The sequence below is a fragment of the Dermochelys coriacea genome, chromosome 27 (assembly GCF_009764565.3).
Source record: "Dermochelys coriacea isolate rDerCor1 chromosome 27, rDerCor1.pri.v4, whole genome shotgun sequence".
Taxonomy (NCBI): Eukaryota; Metazoa; Chordata; order Testudines; family Dermochelyidae; genus Dermochelys; species Dermochelys coriacea.
In genome coordinates, this window is record NC_050094.1 from 8,855,795 (window position 1) to 8,872,482 (window position 16,688).

General features: G+C 58.0%; 1 protein-coding gene across 4 annotated transcripts in view; it reads left to right on the plus strand.

Annotated features, from left to right (window-relative positions):
• The first annotated feature begins 6,909 nt into the window (after positions 1 to 6,909).
• Positions 6,910 to 16,688, plus strand: part of PPP1R9B (protein phosphatase 1 regulatory subunit 9B) — a 45,669-nt gene continuing 35,890 nt past the window's right edge. For all 4 annotated transcript variants that reach the window (XR_006277322.1, XR_006277323.1, XR_006277324.1 and 1 more), the window contains exon 1: positions 6,910 to 8,961. Coding sequence is in view for 1 of the 4 variants with exons in the window: in XM_038385645.2 (XP_038241573.1) it covers positions 7,597 to 8,961 (1,365 nt within the window). In the remaining 3 variants the exon portion in view is untranslated. The remainder of the gene's footprint in view (positions 8,962 to 16,688) is intronic.

The window sequence follows — 16,688 nt, forward strand, 5'->3', positions numbered from 1 at the left end:
GACGAATCCAGAGTGACTACAGTGCTAGCAAAAGCACCGGGCCCTTTAAATAGTTGGAAAGCAAAGCGAATTCCTGGAAGGGGCCTGTGGCAGGGAAACCCCAGATGGGTGGGCACTGGGAGAGCGATCTGGAAAATGTTTGAACCCCCTGGGGTAGTGGGGAGAATGGCTGGGGCTGGACTGGGAGGGGACCAGCGAGCAGAAAAGAAATACCCCTCCCCCCGGGGCAACGGAATTGCCGGGTCTATTAATAATGGGGATTAATAATTAATAACGGCTGCCGTTTAGTGAAGCCCTTTCATCCAAACGTCCCCTGGGCTCTCGACAAACTGGTTTGCAAATGACAGGGCTCGATCCTCATTCCCCATCTCACCCCCTTGGCAACGGAGTAAATGTGCTGGTTTCAGAGAAGTTAGCACCCTCCGTGCAAGCTGCGAGAGCTCTGCCCGGCGCTATTGCGTGACCATCTCTGGGGTGGGCCTCGGCAGCGAGTTTAGGACAGGAAGTGAAGCAGGATCCTGTGTTTCACTGAAACTGCAGTGGGGAGGAAATGCAGCAAGAGGTTTGTTCGTGGTGCCACTCTAGGGATCGTAATGGAGTTACGCTGGGAGTAGAGGTAGCTTAACCCAGCGTATGAGGGAGCGAATAGCAGTTTGAGCAGGTGCGTGGGGGTCAGGACTCCTGGGTTCTATTCCAATCCCATGTACATTTATGTGGCCGGCAGAACACAGATTGTGCCGAATCTCCCCTTTCATTAAGAGAAAAAAAAGAAAAACCCTCAACCCTCAGGGCTGCTGAGCTGAATGTAACTGACCCGGGGGCCGTCTGGGTCTGCAGAGAGCCTGAAACAATAACTCAGAGGTGTGAACTCGCCTCTCCCCTCTCCTTTGTGGGGTGTTTATAGTCCTGGCTTTACAGAACTCACCTGTCTCCTCCAGCTGAGCTGGACATCCTGTCCAGTATTATTCCAGCGGGGCTGGCAGGGGAGTTTTCACTGGATTCATTGTTTTATTCTGTACTGTGCCCCTTCTGGCTCAAGGAGGCGCTAGTTTCCCTCTTGTGTGTCCCATCCATCCCATTCTTGCAGTGACCCCTACCGGGGAGCCTAGGAATTGGTGTGTGTCACTCATTCACTCTCCCTCTGGGTCCCTCCCGGGCTACCTGCTGGCTTGGTTACAGATTGGCCTAGATTGCCCACCTATCCCCTTTCCTTAGGCAGCGTTCCCTGCTGGGATCCCTGTTAGGCAGGCTAAGAACGGGTCAATATCACTCATTTTCATTCTCCCCAGGCCCCTTGCTGGTCCTGGCCTCCTGCTTCCGGAGCAGCTCTTCACCCATCAGAGCCCGACGGGATCTACCTTGGCCCCTGCACAGCATGTGCAGAGAACCCCGCTTCGACCAGTGTTCTCCGCACAGACGGTTTCGGCGAGCGAGTCTGTTTGTCGGGGAAGGTTGGATGGCGTGCGTTTCTGGCAGCCCTTGCTGCGTTATCCTTCCAGTGGAAACACTGCCATGGGCTTGGCAAATACAGCATTGGGTGCAGAGTGTAGCATAGTTTGGTCCCTGGATTTCCCCGCAGGGGAAAGGGCGGGAGGACGGCCTGGTACGACGGGATATCTGTGGCCAGTTGTGATTGACACTGAATGTTTTCCACCCCCGGGACAGCAGAAACCGTATTTCCTGATTTAAAAGGGAGAGAGCAGCAGGTCAGAACGATGCAGAGAACTGACCATGGCAGAACCCTGGAGGTCAGAATAAACAGGTTGAGGGGCCTTGGCAGAGATGTGGGAGACCCCAGGACTGGGCCAGATCATGTCAGCGTGTAGGTGCGTGAGACAGGACGGGGGCCCAGGCCTGGAAGGGCTCTCGGTCAGAAGGGAAATGCTTGGTGCTCCAGGACTGGAATAGCAGGTCTCCCCGGGTTGCGGGAGCGGTGAACAGGACGGAAGAGAAAGCAGCATTCCAGGGCCACTCGGAGCCTCGTCAGCTCGTGCGAGTTTGCATCACACCTGCAACAGACCTGCCTGGCCGCCATCCCAGCGCGTGTTATGTGACCTCCCAAGCTAATCCGGGGCAGCACTTGAAGGAGACCTCTGAAGAGCACGGCAGGCAGAGCTGCGGGTGATTCACTGCTCTTCCCACTGACTCGTGGCTGAATCAATCCCCCAGCTTGAGATCTTGCAGCTGGAAGAGCCATCCTCTGCGTGAGCCGTGAAGCCAAGTTCCTGGCTTCTTGCACTTGTTAATCAATTCCATTGCAATCGGACGAGAGTCGGGGTGTTGATCCCAGGGTCCTGGCTGGAAAAGTGCATTGTGTCTGCTTAAAATTCTCCCGCTGTATTGAACTCAGCAGTCTGGCATGGCATTGCTGCTAAACAGCAGCTGTGCTCCCCCCCCTCCCCGAGAAGTGGCTGCATTTCAGCAGTGGGTACAATGAGTCCTGTGTGTAGACTATACATCAGGGTGTTAAAATGGTTTGGGATCCTTCAGGTATTGAAATGACTAATATTGCTCGGTTTAGACGTGTACTGGAGTTTGCCAGGGAGCAATCTGAGCCTTTGGTTAACAGAACCATAGAATCATAGGATTGGAAGGGACCTCAAGAGGTCATCTAGTCCAGTACTCTTCACTCATGGCAGGACTAAGTATTATCTAGACCATCCCTGACAGGTGTTTGTCTAACCTGCTCTTAAAAATCTCCAAAGATGAAGATTCCACCACTTCCCTGGGCAATTTATTCCAGTGCCACCCTGACAAGAAGTTTTTCCTAATGTCCAACCTAAACCGCCCTTGCCGCAATTTAAGCCCATTGCTTCTTGTCCTATCCTCAGACGTTAAGGAGAACAATTTTTCTCCCTCCTCCTTGTAACAACCTTTTATGTCCTTGAAAACTGTTATCATGTCCCCTCTCCGTCTTCTCTTCTCCGGACGAAACAAACCCAATTTTGTCACTCTTCCCTCACAGGTCATGTTTTCTAGCCTTTGAATCGTTTTGGTTGCTCTTCTCTGGACCTTCTCCAATTTGTCCACATCTTTCCTGAAATGTGGCGCCCACAACTGGACACAATACTCTAGTTGAGACCTAATCAGCTTGGAGTAGAGCAGAAGGATGGTTCTACCTTCAATGGACGTCTACAAGCCCCGGTCCAGTCGCTTGGCCCAGATGACTGTGAATTGTTCGGCAATGCAAGGAAAGCCCATGCAACCGAGGGGGGAGAGGCATGATAAGTTAAAGCAGCATGGGTGAGTGGTCAGGGCCCTGCATCAGTACTCCGGGGATCTGAATTCTATTCTGTCACTGGCTGAACTTTGAGCAAGACACTGAATCCCTCTGGGCCTCCATTTGCCATGGGAATAACGGCCCTTCCTTCCTTGGTCTTGTCTATTTAGACTGTAAGCTCTTTGGGGCAGGGCTGCCTCTTGCTATGGGTATGTCTACACTGCAGACGAAGGGGTTACTGCAGCACCGGTGGGGCTTAATGTAGCTGGCGCAGGTAGCAGTGGTAATAAGGATGTAGCTGCCCCCAGTACAAGGCTGCCAGGGTGTGTGGTTATAACTCAGGAGTCCTGGGTGCTAGTCCCAGCTCTGCTTGGCCAAGTCATGGCCTCTCTCTGTTTTCCCTTTGTCTTTTCTCGTGTAAGGCCTGTGTGGTCTAGTCCACAGATCAGAGACCAGGTTCTGTTCCCAACTCTGCCTCCATGCTGTTTGGTGACGCCTTTATCTGTCTTGTCTACTTAGCCTGGAAACTCTCTGGGGCAGAGATTGTTTTTTAATTCGCCTCTCTGGGCCTCAATTTCCCTACGTAGTGGTAGTGAGGCTTATCTCATTTGCAAAGAATGTGGAGATCTTCTGAGGAAAAGCACGCTGTGAAAGGAGGCAAGATTAACAAGACTGGGATTGCTCATCTTAGAAAAGAGACGACTAAGGGGGGATATGGTACAGGTCTCTAAAATCAGGAATGGTGAGTTAAGGAAGTGTTATTTACCCCTTCACGTAAGACACGAACTGGGGCTCACACAAAGCAATTCATAGGCAGCGGGTTTCAAACAAACATAAGGAAGTACTTCTGCACACAGCACAGTCAGCCTGTGGAACTCATTGCCAGGGGATGCGGTGAAGGCCAAAAGAATTAGATAAATTCACGGAGGATAGGTCCATCAATGGCGATTAGCCACGATGGTCAGGGACACAACCCCATCCCTGAACCTCTGATGCCCAGAAACTGAACCTGGACCACTGGGGATGGATCACTTGATAATTGCCCTGTCCTGTTCACTCCCTCTGAAGCACTTGGCTCCAGCCACTGTCGGAAGACAGGATACTGAGCTAGATGGACCATGGGTCTGACCCAGTGTGGCCATTCTTATGTAAGATTTAGGTATTATTATTTTGTTATATGCACGTACAGCACCTGGCACAATGGGACCCTGATCTCAGCTGGGGCCTGTAGGGGTGACTGTAGTCCCAGGATGCAGCTCACATGGGGATAGAGGCGCTTGGGAGAGTTCCATAACATGCCTTTTCCCTTTATGTAACTCTTGCCTCTTGTCTGGCAAGGGTTAAATGCCCAGGCTAGTGGTCGGTGGGTTTGCAGGACAGATGAGACAGGCCAGAGGTGTAATCTGCTCTTGCAGCTGGCGGGTGGGGGGGGTGTGGTGTTTGTGGTGTAGAAATCAATTGCAGCCTGGCATGGGGCGGCAGAGTGCTGTGGGTTTGGATCCCTGCTCCTCGACTCTCTGCCCTGAATCCTAGTACAGAACCCTCCCCGCCCGCTCTGCAGCTGCTGTGGGGCTGGGATTTGGGTGGAAGGGGGCGGGGGAGAACCGCAGAGGGGGAAGGAAAAGGTGGGGGACATATAACTGTGCTGGTTCATACACAAAAAGGCAGAAGATGCAGGAAGCAACGTAGCGGAGGGGGAGCTTTTGTCATCTGGCATCTTCAGGGTCCTGGTGCCGCCTGGTTCCCATGCTGGGGGCCTTGGGAAAGGGAGGGGAGCCAGGCCAGACATGGGGTGGCTGATGGAACCCACTCCTGCCTATCCCAGGGGTTAGATTATCCAAGGGGGTCGAGTGATTTGGGGGGACCCAGGTCAAGACCCCTTAAAGAGGTAGGCGCCTTTTGAAAATCCAGCCCCTTTGAGGCGTCTTGCCTCGATCCTCTCAGAATCAAGGCGCCCCAGTTTGACTCCTTGCTGCTGGAAGTCTTGGCTGGAGACTAGAGCCTGGAGGGAGCGCTGCCCCGTGTCGCCGGAGCGATTCGTCCATAGTGACAATGCCCTGCGGTTCCCGATGAGCACCCCAAGAACTTTGCAGGGAGTGGGCCTCGCCGACAGGGGTGGATTGCCAGCCCCATTTTACAAGTGGGGGAGCTGAGACACGCGGAGGTGACCAGATGCATCCAGCTGGGCACAGGACTGACTCCCAGCCCTGTGCTTTGAAGGACACACGGGTGCTGCTTGCCTGGCATGCCGTGGCGAAGAAGAGGACTAGCTGTGACCCACTGCAGCTGAGCCCTGACCCTCGTGTGTCTGCTGATCAGATTCTGCATCCTGAGGAGCTCAAGGGACAGCACTGAGGGATGCTGGGAAGCTGAACTCAAACCCCGAGGGGCCTGATTCCTCTTTCCCATCAGCCAGTTGTACGTGGCTGTGACTTGGTCAGAACGTAGAGAGGCAGTGTGTAGGGCTGGATGGATCTGGGTTCTCTTCCTGGGTCTGCCTCTGACCATGGGCAAGTCCCTTGGCTGCTCTGTGCCTCAGTTTCCCCTCTAACCCTTTGCCTGTCTCCTTAGCTTGTGAGTTCTTTGGAGTAAGTCTCTCGCTGTGTGTCTGCGTGGCGCCTAGCTGACTGGGGCTCTGAGCTTGATTGGAGCCTCTAGACACTACTGTAACGCAAGTAAAAAACAGGGGTTACTCCAGATTGACATGGAGGTAAGGCAGAGGAGAAGCCAGGCCCCTAGGGGGTCACGTGGAGTTTCCCCAGGGATGAATTTGGCCCCTTGAAGCTCTCCATTGCGAGGTAATGCTGTGAACTCCCTGATTTCTGCCCCCAATGGGTTCATGGATGGAAATCCACAATGCAAATCTGTGTGCGTGCTGAATGGACACGATCCGATGGCCTTGACTGGCCATGTCAGAGTCAGAATATTTCCAAGGGGAGAGATGCTAGGTATCAGGGCAGCGTATGGTGACTGAGACGAAGTACTGAAACCACAGGCCAGCATCTTCTAACTCACGTGATTAATGCTAGGCGGCTAGCACTGTATTTAGGGGCCTGATTTCGCCAGGGAGCCAAGCCACAGCCCCGGCCATCAGCGCCTCGGCAAAGCGGGTCTCTTCTGGCCAGGTGCCCCACAACCTGATTTTCAAAGGAGATGAACGTGCCCAATGCAATTGCCCCTCTGAAAACCAGATCTCAACTGGGGTTTCAGGCGGCCTGCCTTGCCAAGGCTGCAAGGAACAACCACAGCAGAACCTAAAAGGTGCCCCCGGCCAGTGTTTGGGGGGTGGGCATTGGAAACGGACCCGGCAAATGAAGAACAATCGAGCCAGGGAGTTAAGGGGTGCACCTGAAGCCCTCCCCCACCAAAGCTGCTACTCCCCAATTATGATAGTACCCTCCTGCCCATACACCCCTTTTCCCGACCTCTCGAAGCGCTGCCCCCCGCCTCCCTCCCAGCAGGGATCCCCCAGATCACCAGGGAAAAGGGGAAGCCCCTGGCCCGCGGGACAGCACATGGGTTGCAAACAGGACAGGTCTCTGCCTCGTGCCTTGGCCCGGAGCTAGGGCGACAGCGAATGAGCCTTTGTGCCACGGAGGGCGGGGCGGGCGTGGGGGCAGCCAAAGGGGGACGTGGTAACTGGCTTGGAGCAGGAAGAGCGGATCTGTCCCCCCCTGCGGAAGGCGCCCAGAGAACCGGCAGCACCGGTGGCAGGGGGCGGGGGAGGCGGGAGGGCTGAGTCGTCTTACAGAGTTTGTCGCTGTTTTGAATAAGTCGATGGCAGAGCTGGGGGCTTTCGTTGTCCCGGCCCCCTCCTACTGGGGCGATTAACTCAGTGGCTTTGGGGCTTTGCAGGGGATGCATGGCCCTGCCGCTTCCTTTAGGCGGGGAAGAAGAGGAGGGCTCGGTTGATCTCTCTAAGACCCAGAGGGAGCCTAAGCCGGGGGGGGGGGCGGTAGGCTGTGCTGATTACAGAAGAGCTGGAGCCTTCAGTCTCCATCACCAGCCATTCAGGCGCAGAAAGACAGAGCGAGGAAGAGGAGGAGGAGGAGGAGGAGGGGGAGAAGGGGCGAGGGGTGGGGGAGGGAATCTGACCACCCGGCTGGCAATGGCCTGAGCCGATGCCTTAGGAGATCTAGCCCTCCTGCTCCGGCTGCCAAGCCGTGGACCGACCAGCCCTGCCTCCTCGCCACCCGGCTCCCATTCCGCTTGCACAATGCCCGCTGTACGGCGTAGCCCCTTCCTACACTAGGGGGGCTCGGCTGGGGATGTGAGCCGGCGGGCAGGGAGAGCCATTGTGGGGAAGAGGAGCCAGCCAGAGAAGGCCGAGCGAGGCTATGAGGTGTGGGCGACCGGAGAAGGCTCCTCGCTGAACCATGATGAAGACGGAGCCCCCCGCCGCCAGCCCCGGCAACAGCAACAGCGGTAGCCTGAGAAGTGCCTCTCCCCACAGGAACGCCTACGAAGCGGGGATCCAGGCCCTCCGAGCCACAAAGGATGCCCTTGGGGCCGCCGAGAGCGAGGAAGCCAAGAAGGCCAGGAACAAGAAGTATGGGTCCAACGTGCACCGGATCAAGAACATGTTCCTGCAGATGGGGACCGCCCCGCCGGGCGAGGGCACCTGCGACCTGGCCAAGGTGAAGGAGAAGCCTGTCCGGCTTTCCTTGCCCAGGGCCAGCAGCCTGAACGAGAACGTGGACCACAGCGCGCTGCTGAAGCTGGGGACCAGCGTGTCGGAGAGGGTGAGCCGCTTCGACTCCAAGCCCGACAAGCCGGTCTCCAAGCTCCAGGAGACCCGGAAGATCTTCGAGCGGAGCCTTCAGGAGAAGGAGACCACCAACAAGCTCCTGCTGAGGAAGGAGAGGGCTGGCTTCCAGGACAGGAAGCTGGACGTGGTGGTGAGGTTCAACGGGAGCACCGAGTCCCTGGACAAGCTGGACACGGAGGCCGTGTCGCCCACCGTCAGCCAGCTCAGCGCCGTCTTCGAGAAGGCCGACCTGAGGAACAACCTGCACAAAACCCCCAGCAAAGTCGGGCCCCTCAACTCCAAGATCGTCAGCAAGAGGTCCCGGGTCTTCCTCCAGGGCCCAGAAGGGGGCAAGGCGGAAGCCAGGGGGGGCGACGGGCCGGCTCTCCAACTGAGAGCCAAGCATCTTGAGGGCGAGAAGGCCCAACCCAAACCGGTCGCGCCCAGGCCGGGCGAGAAGGACGCCACGGGCCCGCGGGCCCAGAGCGTCCAGGAGGTGCGGAAGATCAAGCCGGTGGAGGTGGAGGAGAGCGGGGATTCGGAGCAGGAGTTCGAGGCCGCCGAGCAGGTGGAGGAGACGGCGGCCGAGCAGGACAAGAGCAAGAGCTTCACGCCTGGGCCCGAGCGGGCCGAGCTGATCCAGGCCGCGGTGACGGCGCACGCGGCCTTGGAGAACGGCGGCCTGGCTGCGGAGAAACACGGGCAGGCCCCGGAAGTGGACGCCTACCCCGAGGAGGAGGGCAAGGCCGAGGGGCAGGAGGAGGCCGACCTGGGCGACGAGTCCAAGAAGGAGGACTTCTCGGAGGCCGACCTGGTGGACATCAGCGCGTACAGTGGGCTGGGGGAGGACTCGGGGGGGAGCGGGCTGGACGAGGACGAGGAGGCCGACGGGCTGTACGAGCCCGAGTCGAGCTGCATGGAGATCCCCGGGCTGTCGGAGGAGGAGGAGCTGGTGCCCAACCGCAAGATCCAGTTCAGCACGGCTCCCATCCAGGTAGGCCGCTGGGCATCCCCGCGCCTCGCGAGGGTGGGTGTAACGGGGACGGGCGTGCCAGCCAATGGAGCCCTCTCCACGCCCGCGGGGAGGTGTGACCAATTCGAGATGGGGGACGTCATTCCCACCCTGGAGCACATGGTGAGGAAGTGTCAGAGCTGGGATCAGAACCCAGCAGTCCCTAGCATCTAGCTCCATGCGCCACCTCCTTTCCCTGCCACCTGGTAGCTCCCTGCCTGGGGATTTTTCCAGATTGTCATGCCATTGCCTTCAGTTAGCATTGGTCCAGCTGAGGTGCGATGCCACTTTTATTGGACTATAAAGGTGCCATGCTATCTGTGCCAACGTGCTGTCTTTGCACCCATGAAATGCAGCCACTGCTGGGGTGGCTGGATAGCATCCATCCAGGACACACTAGTGCGGGGCTGGGAGTGGGGGAATATATTGGCCGGGTACAGCAGAGCCAACCCTTCACTGGGGTGAGAAGTGCCGAGGGGTTATCAAGGGCTAGGCAAGACCATGGGGTAGGGTCTGGGTCGTCCCCCTCACCCCGGTGAATGTCCGAGCCAGCCCTGCTGCAAATTGACCCGGTGATTCCAGGAGGTGTAGGTATGTGGGGTGTTGGGCTCTAGCCCATTAAGCCGTCCCCATTTGGTGGAGCAAGCAGACCCCGCCTTTCTCTTCCGCTGGTAGAGCGGGGACTGGTTTCCGACACCACCTGCCGGCCCGGACCCCAAAGCCAAGCCAGGCTTGGGCAGCTGCCGAGGCTGCTGGATTCTCTGCAGGCCGGATGAGGCTGCCCCCTGGCATTGTGGGCAGATCTGTGGCATGGGACGGGCAGGTTGCTGGATCTAGGTGGGGTCTGAGCAGTGTGGAGTAGGAGAACATCCTGGAGATCTCTGGGTACGGGGCCCTCTGTGTCTGCTGTGTATCCAAGGAGCCTGGCTTCTCACAGGGATGGACAGCCTCAGGATAAGGATAAGATCATGAAGCTGGTGAGGAGAGTGAAGGGAGGATACCAGCTGTCTGATCCTACCTCAGGGGAGGTCTTTCCATTGGCATCTGGGTTTGGCCCCCACACCACGCTGCTCCTCTGCCCCATTGGGGGCTCACGAGAAGAGGCTACAATCACCCCATGGTCAGAATCTAGTGCCAGATTCCTCTCTGGAGTTACACCAGGGGCAGCATTTGGCCCAGTGCATGTGATTTGGGAATGGGAACCAGGAGGGCTCGCTTGGCGGGGAGGAGAGTGGATGGAAGCGTATGCATATCGGCCGGTGCCCTGGTCCATTGCCCATGCCACTGTGGTGCTTAACTGGTCCTCTGCACCCACCTTAGATCCAGGAGATGGGAGCCATGGAATAGGTTCATAATTACACTGCAGCTATGGTTGCGCGGCTGATGAAGTGGTGGGGGATGACTTTCTCTGCAAACTGTTGGCCCGGGGTGCGCCTACTCCCCCCCCAACCTCTTGCTCCTGGAGTGTGCGGCGCAAGCCATTCCAGGCTGGGTCTGACTCTGAGGATCTGGGAATCGGTCCGCGAGAGACTCGCAGGCAGGAGCCGGGCAGTGCTGTTATCCATAGGCAGCCCTGGGTGGTGCGCCTGGGTGGGGAGATGGGGCTGCGGAGCAGAGGGACCTTTTGCTAAAGCAGAGGGTTGGGTGTCAGGAGAGTCGGGTTCCATGTCCAGCTCTGCCATTGACTTGCTGGGCAACCTTGGGTGAGTTACTCCTGTCTCTGTGCCTCCGTTTCCCTACGTGCAGAGTACAGGCCGTCAGGCTGACTGGGCTCCCTGCAGGGTTGGAGGCTGGGCTTGTTAACGTTTGGGTGGCAGGTGCCAGAGCAGGACGCATTGCTGTCATCCTGGGGGCGTGGGGCCATCGCAGGAGAGGGGGAGATTTGCCCAGTTAGAGGAATAAACTGGGAAGGACATTAAGACTTTGCTTGTGTGGTGTACCTGGCCGGGAGGAGACCTGGAAGCAGATGAGCCCTGCTGGGTTTCCTTAGTGGCCTATCGGGGTAGGAGGCTGGGAGCATACAGCTGCTGGGCTGAGCAGCGGTGGCTTGTCTTGGCCTTGTGGGCGGTGATTTTTGATTGCACCCCTCTTCTCCGTGTGATGAGTGTCCGAGGGGTTTACTGGGCCCTTCTCCCATTGCTGGCCTTACGGGGACAGTGATCTTTGTAAAACCCCTTCTCCCAGTGCCTGAGCATCACGAACGAAGGCCCTGACTGAGATCAGGACCCCGTTGCGCCAGGCTCTGTGCATACAGAGTCAGAGTCCTTGCCCTCAAGAGCTCACAGTCTAAATAGACCAGACAAAGGGAAACAGACTTGCCCAAGGGTCACCCAGTAAGTCTGTGGCAAAGCCAGGTCTCCTGGGCCCCAGTCCAGTGCTCTGTCCTCTGGACTGGACTGCCTGTCTCTCCACTGGCCTACAGTTGCCTGTCATCCATTGTTTGGTGTGTCTCAACAGCTGGTATCTCTTGGGAGGAAGGGCTAGTCATTGGTCACGTCCCTGAGCTAACAGGCAGTGGTGTAGTATGTACTCCTCTTCCCCTGTGGGTTTGCCTTCAGGGGGTCGGGGGGGGGGTCCACAGAAGAGAAGGAGCTCCAAGGCAGAGATGTACTGTGAAGGGGTGTGGGGGTGGGGAAAGAGTGGCTGAGTGCCCAGTATCAGGACTCTGCTGATCTCTGGACTATCATGCCCCCTCTCTCCACCCCCACCCCCCCCGCCCCCTCGGGTGCAGGAGAAGTGAGAAAGGGGAAGTCTCACCCCTGAGAGATGTGCCTGCTTTCTCGTCACAGCCTCTGAGCAAGCGGGACCAGCCCTCTTGTAGATTCACCCCGAGCCAGACGGGCACGGAAGAACCTGGGATGGGGCGGGGGGCGACTGTGCCAGCGATCTGGGGCAGGATTCGGGGGCGGGGGGCAGAAACATACATGGTGCCAGTGGGGGGCAGGGACACAGACAGAGGGAGATGCCCGGGTGGCATGGCAAAGGGGTCCACTGCCGTCAGCTGGCAGGGAAATTACCATGCCCCACATCCCCAAGCGGGGCCATGCTGGAACTGGCAGGGCCCATCCAGGCTCCTGATTGTAGATGGACCTGGAAGCCGCCTTTGCCAGTGGCTTGTGATGCCATAGAGCGGAGTGGCAACGCCCGGGGCGACGATGAACTCCCCGGGGGCCGGGCCGCTATTTCTGGGCCTTCAGGACTTGCTCGCACTTGCATTCCCCTTGACTGGAGGAGCAGCAATTGCTTTGTCTCTGAGTTCGGTTATTTATAGAGCCGCGTCCCCGATTCTGTTGCTGAGTCAGTCGGATCACTTCTGTCTGCACCTGGGGTGTGCTGGGGTAGGGTCACTGGCGGGCTGTGTTTGAGGAACTGTTCTAAGAGGCCCGCTCCTCCCCAGACACGGAAGCAGCCAGGGTTTTCGGAAGAGTGCAGCCTGGAGGGTGACGGGGATCCTGTGAACATCTAGTCATTGGTGTCATGGCTAGAGCTACCGGGAAAACCTGGCTCTTTAGGTGCCTAAATGGAGTTGAGCCTTTGGAAACTCAGTCCCTGGTTGTGCTGCAGAGCCCTTGGAAACAGGGCCCGAGGACCGTGATGGCGGGGAGTGGCCAAGTGCTGTATTTTAAAGCCTGATGAAATTGTACCACGCAGGCTACATGGGGAGCTTAGGAGCACGGGGCATGTGTTATTGTAGGGCCTGCCAAAAGGGTTAGCTGGTGTGTTTTTTCTCATTGGCGTGAGTGGCGCATTTCGAATTGGGAGGGCGTCCTGCAGCCGATCTGGAGGGAGGACGAATTCGGGGCCTGGATTCCTTGCGATTCTCACGCTGGGAGCTGGGCTGGGCTGGACTTTCTGCCGTAGCAACACGCCTCTAAAATTCTCTCCCCTGCCAGGCCCCCAGGTGGCTGGGACCCCCTCATGCAAGGGCATGCCCCTCAGGGGGAATGGGGGTGAGGGGATGCATCTCCCTCCTGCCATTCCCAGACCTTCTCGCGCCTGGTAGTCCCTTCCCGCCAACTGCTTCTTTATGTCATCATGCCAGGGGCTTCATATGTGGACACAGCGCCCTAGCCTCTGATCACTGAAACCAGCAGCATAATGCCCCTTCATACCAATGAGGGAGAAGATCAGGAGATCAGGATCAGGCCGGAAACATACAGCCCAGTGGAGTTGCTATTATATATATTATGGTACGTCTAGAGGCCCCGTTGTGCTAGGCCCTGTACATAGAGTTCCTGCCTCAAAGAGCTTGGCAATCTAATCAGGCCAGCCCAAGGATGGGTGGGAGGAGAAACAGAAGCACAGAGAGAGGAAATGTCTGGCCCAAGTTAGTGGCAGAGACGAGAATAGAACCCCGGCGTCCCAATCCAGTGCCCTGCCCACCTGCCCTCTGGTCTGTGCCCATTGTTTTCACTCGAGCGGCTTCCAGATCAAATAGACTCCGGCACGTGATGGCGGCGGGTATGACTGCAGCATGGGCAGCCACACCAACGCTAGCTTTCATTGAGCTCGCACCGGGTGATGGTAGTCGTGCAAACGTGGCGGCTGGCAAAGCGAACACGTACCAAGCCCGCAGCCGGCTTGTCCTGGGGCTGCTGGCCTGTGTCACCAGGCTTTCGCTGTCATTGTTACCCACGAGAGCTAGCTAGATGTGAAAGCTGGGGCCTGCCCGGGCTACGATCGCCCTTTCACTTGCAGCGAAGGAGCTCTGCCAGCCGCCAGCCTTGCAGTCCCCCACTCAAGGGCTAAGCCACCTGGCTGGGTGTGCGGCACCCCTTAGAGTGTCCCTGCTAACGGGAGCCCCTGCCTTGGGGCTGATCGCTCCGCAAAGTTGCGCCAGCCAGCAGAGTCCGCGTGCCCGCACGTTGCCCAGCGAGCCGAGATGTGGAGTAAGGAGCTGGTCCGTTTTCAGAGCGTAGCCTTGCTGTCAAACGAGCCTGTGGAGTAGGCCCTCACCTCCTGGGGCCTGGGTTCCACGCTCACCAACCTCAGCTGCCTTCTGCTCCCAGGGGCCAGCTAGCGGCATCGAATGGGGCAGGCTGTATGGAAATGCAGCAGCCGCTGTCTTGGCCAACACGGAGGTTTGAATTGGGGGATCTCCGGAGCTAGATGCAGGAGAGGCCATAGCTGCTCCCTAGCTGCTGCTTTACCACCCTTATATCTGTGGAGCGGCACCGCGGGGCACCTGTAATATTCACTGACCAGTAGCATGTGGGCTACAGAGCGGGGCTTGGGAGGGGGTGGCTGTTCTGTTTGGCCCCCGCTTCTACTGTGGGGCCCCCCTAAGAGGACTGGGTGTGAGACGAGTCCTCTGCAGGTGACGGATGTTGCATTGCTCCATCGTTACATGGATGGGCTGTTTGAGCTTGTTTGGGGCGAAGGCCAGGGCTTGGTGGGCGTGTTCCGAGGTGGTGGAATGTTCCCCGATCAGCTGGCATGGCGAGTTTTTCTCTCTGCCACACACAATGCCCCAGGGAGCTTCATTCCAAACAGCTTCCTCCCCAGACAGCCCAAATACCTAGGATACCTACCGTGAAGGGAGCAGCAGGAGCCAAGGCAATGTGCTGATCTGCTCCATGTGCACAGAAGCCATCTGCAAGGAGAGAATTGGCAGTGCCCCTTGGTACTCTGCACAGAGCCTCTGCCGCGTGGGAACAGGCGTGCCATGCCCAAGTCCTGGCACCTGCCCCCCAGCAGAAGGCAGCGTGTGCTCAGAGGTGGAGAGGGGCTGCTAAGCCAATGGGATCGGAATCGTGAATCTGCGCATTTGAATGGCCAGGAGCATCATTATAAATAACAGCCCTTTCCATCCACGCATCTTCAAGCCCCTCACAGAGGAGGCAGGAATCAACCTTATTGATGGGGAAACTGAGGCAGGGAGGGGCTCAACCCGTTTGCCCAAAGTCACCAGGGAGGCAGGGTTAAAACCTGGGTCTCTGTTACGCTCAGGTGCACTCCCACTGGTCATCACAGTCGCTCAGCCCACCATCATCTTGGCAAATCCCAAAGGGACACGGCTTTCTTGTCGATCTCTGGCAAGGTCCTGAAGGTGGTGTGATTGTAGATGCTGGTTGTGTCCGTAACATCCCTGGGGTCTCCTTCAGGGTGCCCCCTTTGAAGGCGGCAGGGAATTGGTGCTGGCGCCGAGTGGGGCGATCAGTCGTCTTGGGTCGTAGCCTAGCCGTTGGGCACGTGGTAGCTCAGGCCTCCTGGATGGGGGCTGGGCCAGTGAGAAGTCGGGGGGTCGGGGTCCTGCCTGAGGGTTAAACCGGCAAATAGGGGCTCAGGTGACGGGGCTGGGTTGTCAAGGAAGCGGGAAGTAGCAGCCTCGCCTCCCGGCAATACAACAGTCCGAATGTCTCGTCTCCCTGGGCTGTTTCCTGCCGGCGTCCGGTTGGGTTGCTCCGTGGCCGCTGGGGCCTGGTTCTCCGTCTCCGCTCCGAATGGCTCCCCCTGCGCTCCCTTTCTGGGTCCCTCAGGCTCTGGGGGCCGCGGCTGGCCTATCCCCCAAGCTGGCTGCAGCTGGTCGCAGGCTTCATGCTCGGCTCCCTGGAAGGGACGTCTGGCTCCTTCCCTGCTCTGCCTCCAACTGGGCTCGGGGTCCCGGCCCTTATCCCTCCTGCCCTGTCCCCGCAGGAAGTGGGGGAAGGGACTGGGTTAACTGAGTCCAACAGGGTGAATAACCCCTTCTGTGCCGGAATGAGGCCGCCCCGCCTTGGTGCAACATCCATCGCGGGCAGTTGTGTCGCACCGCCGAAGCTTTTGGCACCCACGTGATCACCCGCACAGCAGCGTTCCTTGGGGCACACGCTTTGAGATTCGTTCCAGAAAGCCGCCAAAACCTGAACCAGTGCTGATGGAGGTGGCTGCTGGGTTCAGCTTCACATGTCCTCGTTCCTGATCTCCTCCTGCCGCGTGATCTGGAGCCGCTGACGGAGATGACAAGAGTCGAGCCGGTGCGTGTCCGCCTTGCGTGCCCGCCTTGTGCTTCCGCACGGCAGAGCTGGTGTAACCGGGGGTCCGGGGACCTGCAGCTTCACAGCAAGCTTGAGGTCATGATGGCCCTGCAGCGGCTGCGGAAGGGCCCGAAACACAGAGGCACGCTCCACAGCCCACGACGTTGTCTTGTTGGCCGATCTCGTTGGGCAAGTGGCAGCAGGTATTGGTCTGGTTATTAAGCCAGAGAAAACAAAGTCCCTGGCTGTTACTGTCCAACAGCCTCCAGCTCGGTATTAACCCGTCCAGACGGGACATGGACCGAGGGGCCAATGTCAGATATTTGGGTAGCATCCCAGACTGTGTTGGAGGATGCTCAAACCATGGCCCTTGGGCCAGCATCATGTCAACTAGGCCTCAATGCATCCCTTTGCGTCACACCCTTCGTTGGCTTGGAAGCGCTAGGGGGGCCAGATAATTTCTCAGTGACTGCAGATGTTGCAGCTACCTGCATTGCTCCCGGAGGCCTGCTCCACCTGCAAAGGGCAGGGGGCTGGGATATGCACAAAGGCCTAGGGGCGTAGGGCCCCCGGCTGCCATTGAATTTTGGTGGGATTTGGATGCTGAAGTCCCTTTGGCGCCCTTGAAAATCGCAGTCAAGGTTCTAGTCCTTCCTGTGACCCTGATCCGCTGGGGGACGCGGAGCGAGTCGCTGGCCCTGTCTGTAAAGTGGGAGGGAATGTCTCTGACCTACCTGCTCGGGGCTTACCTGG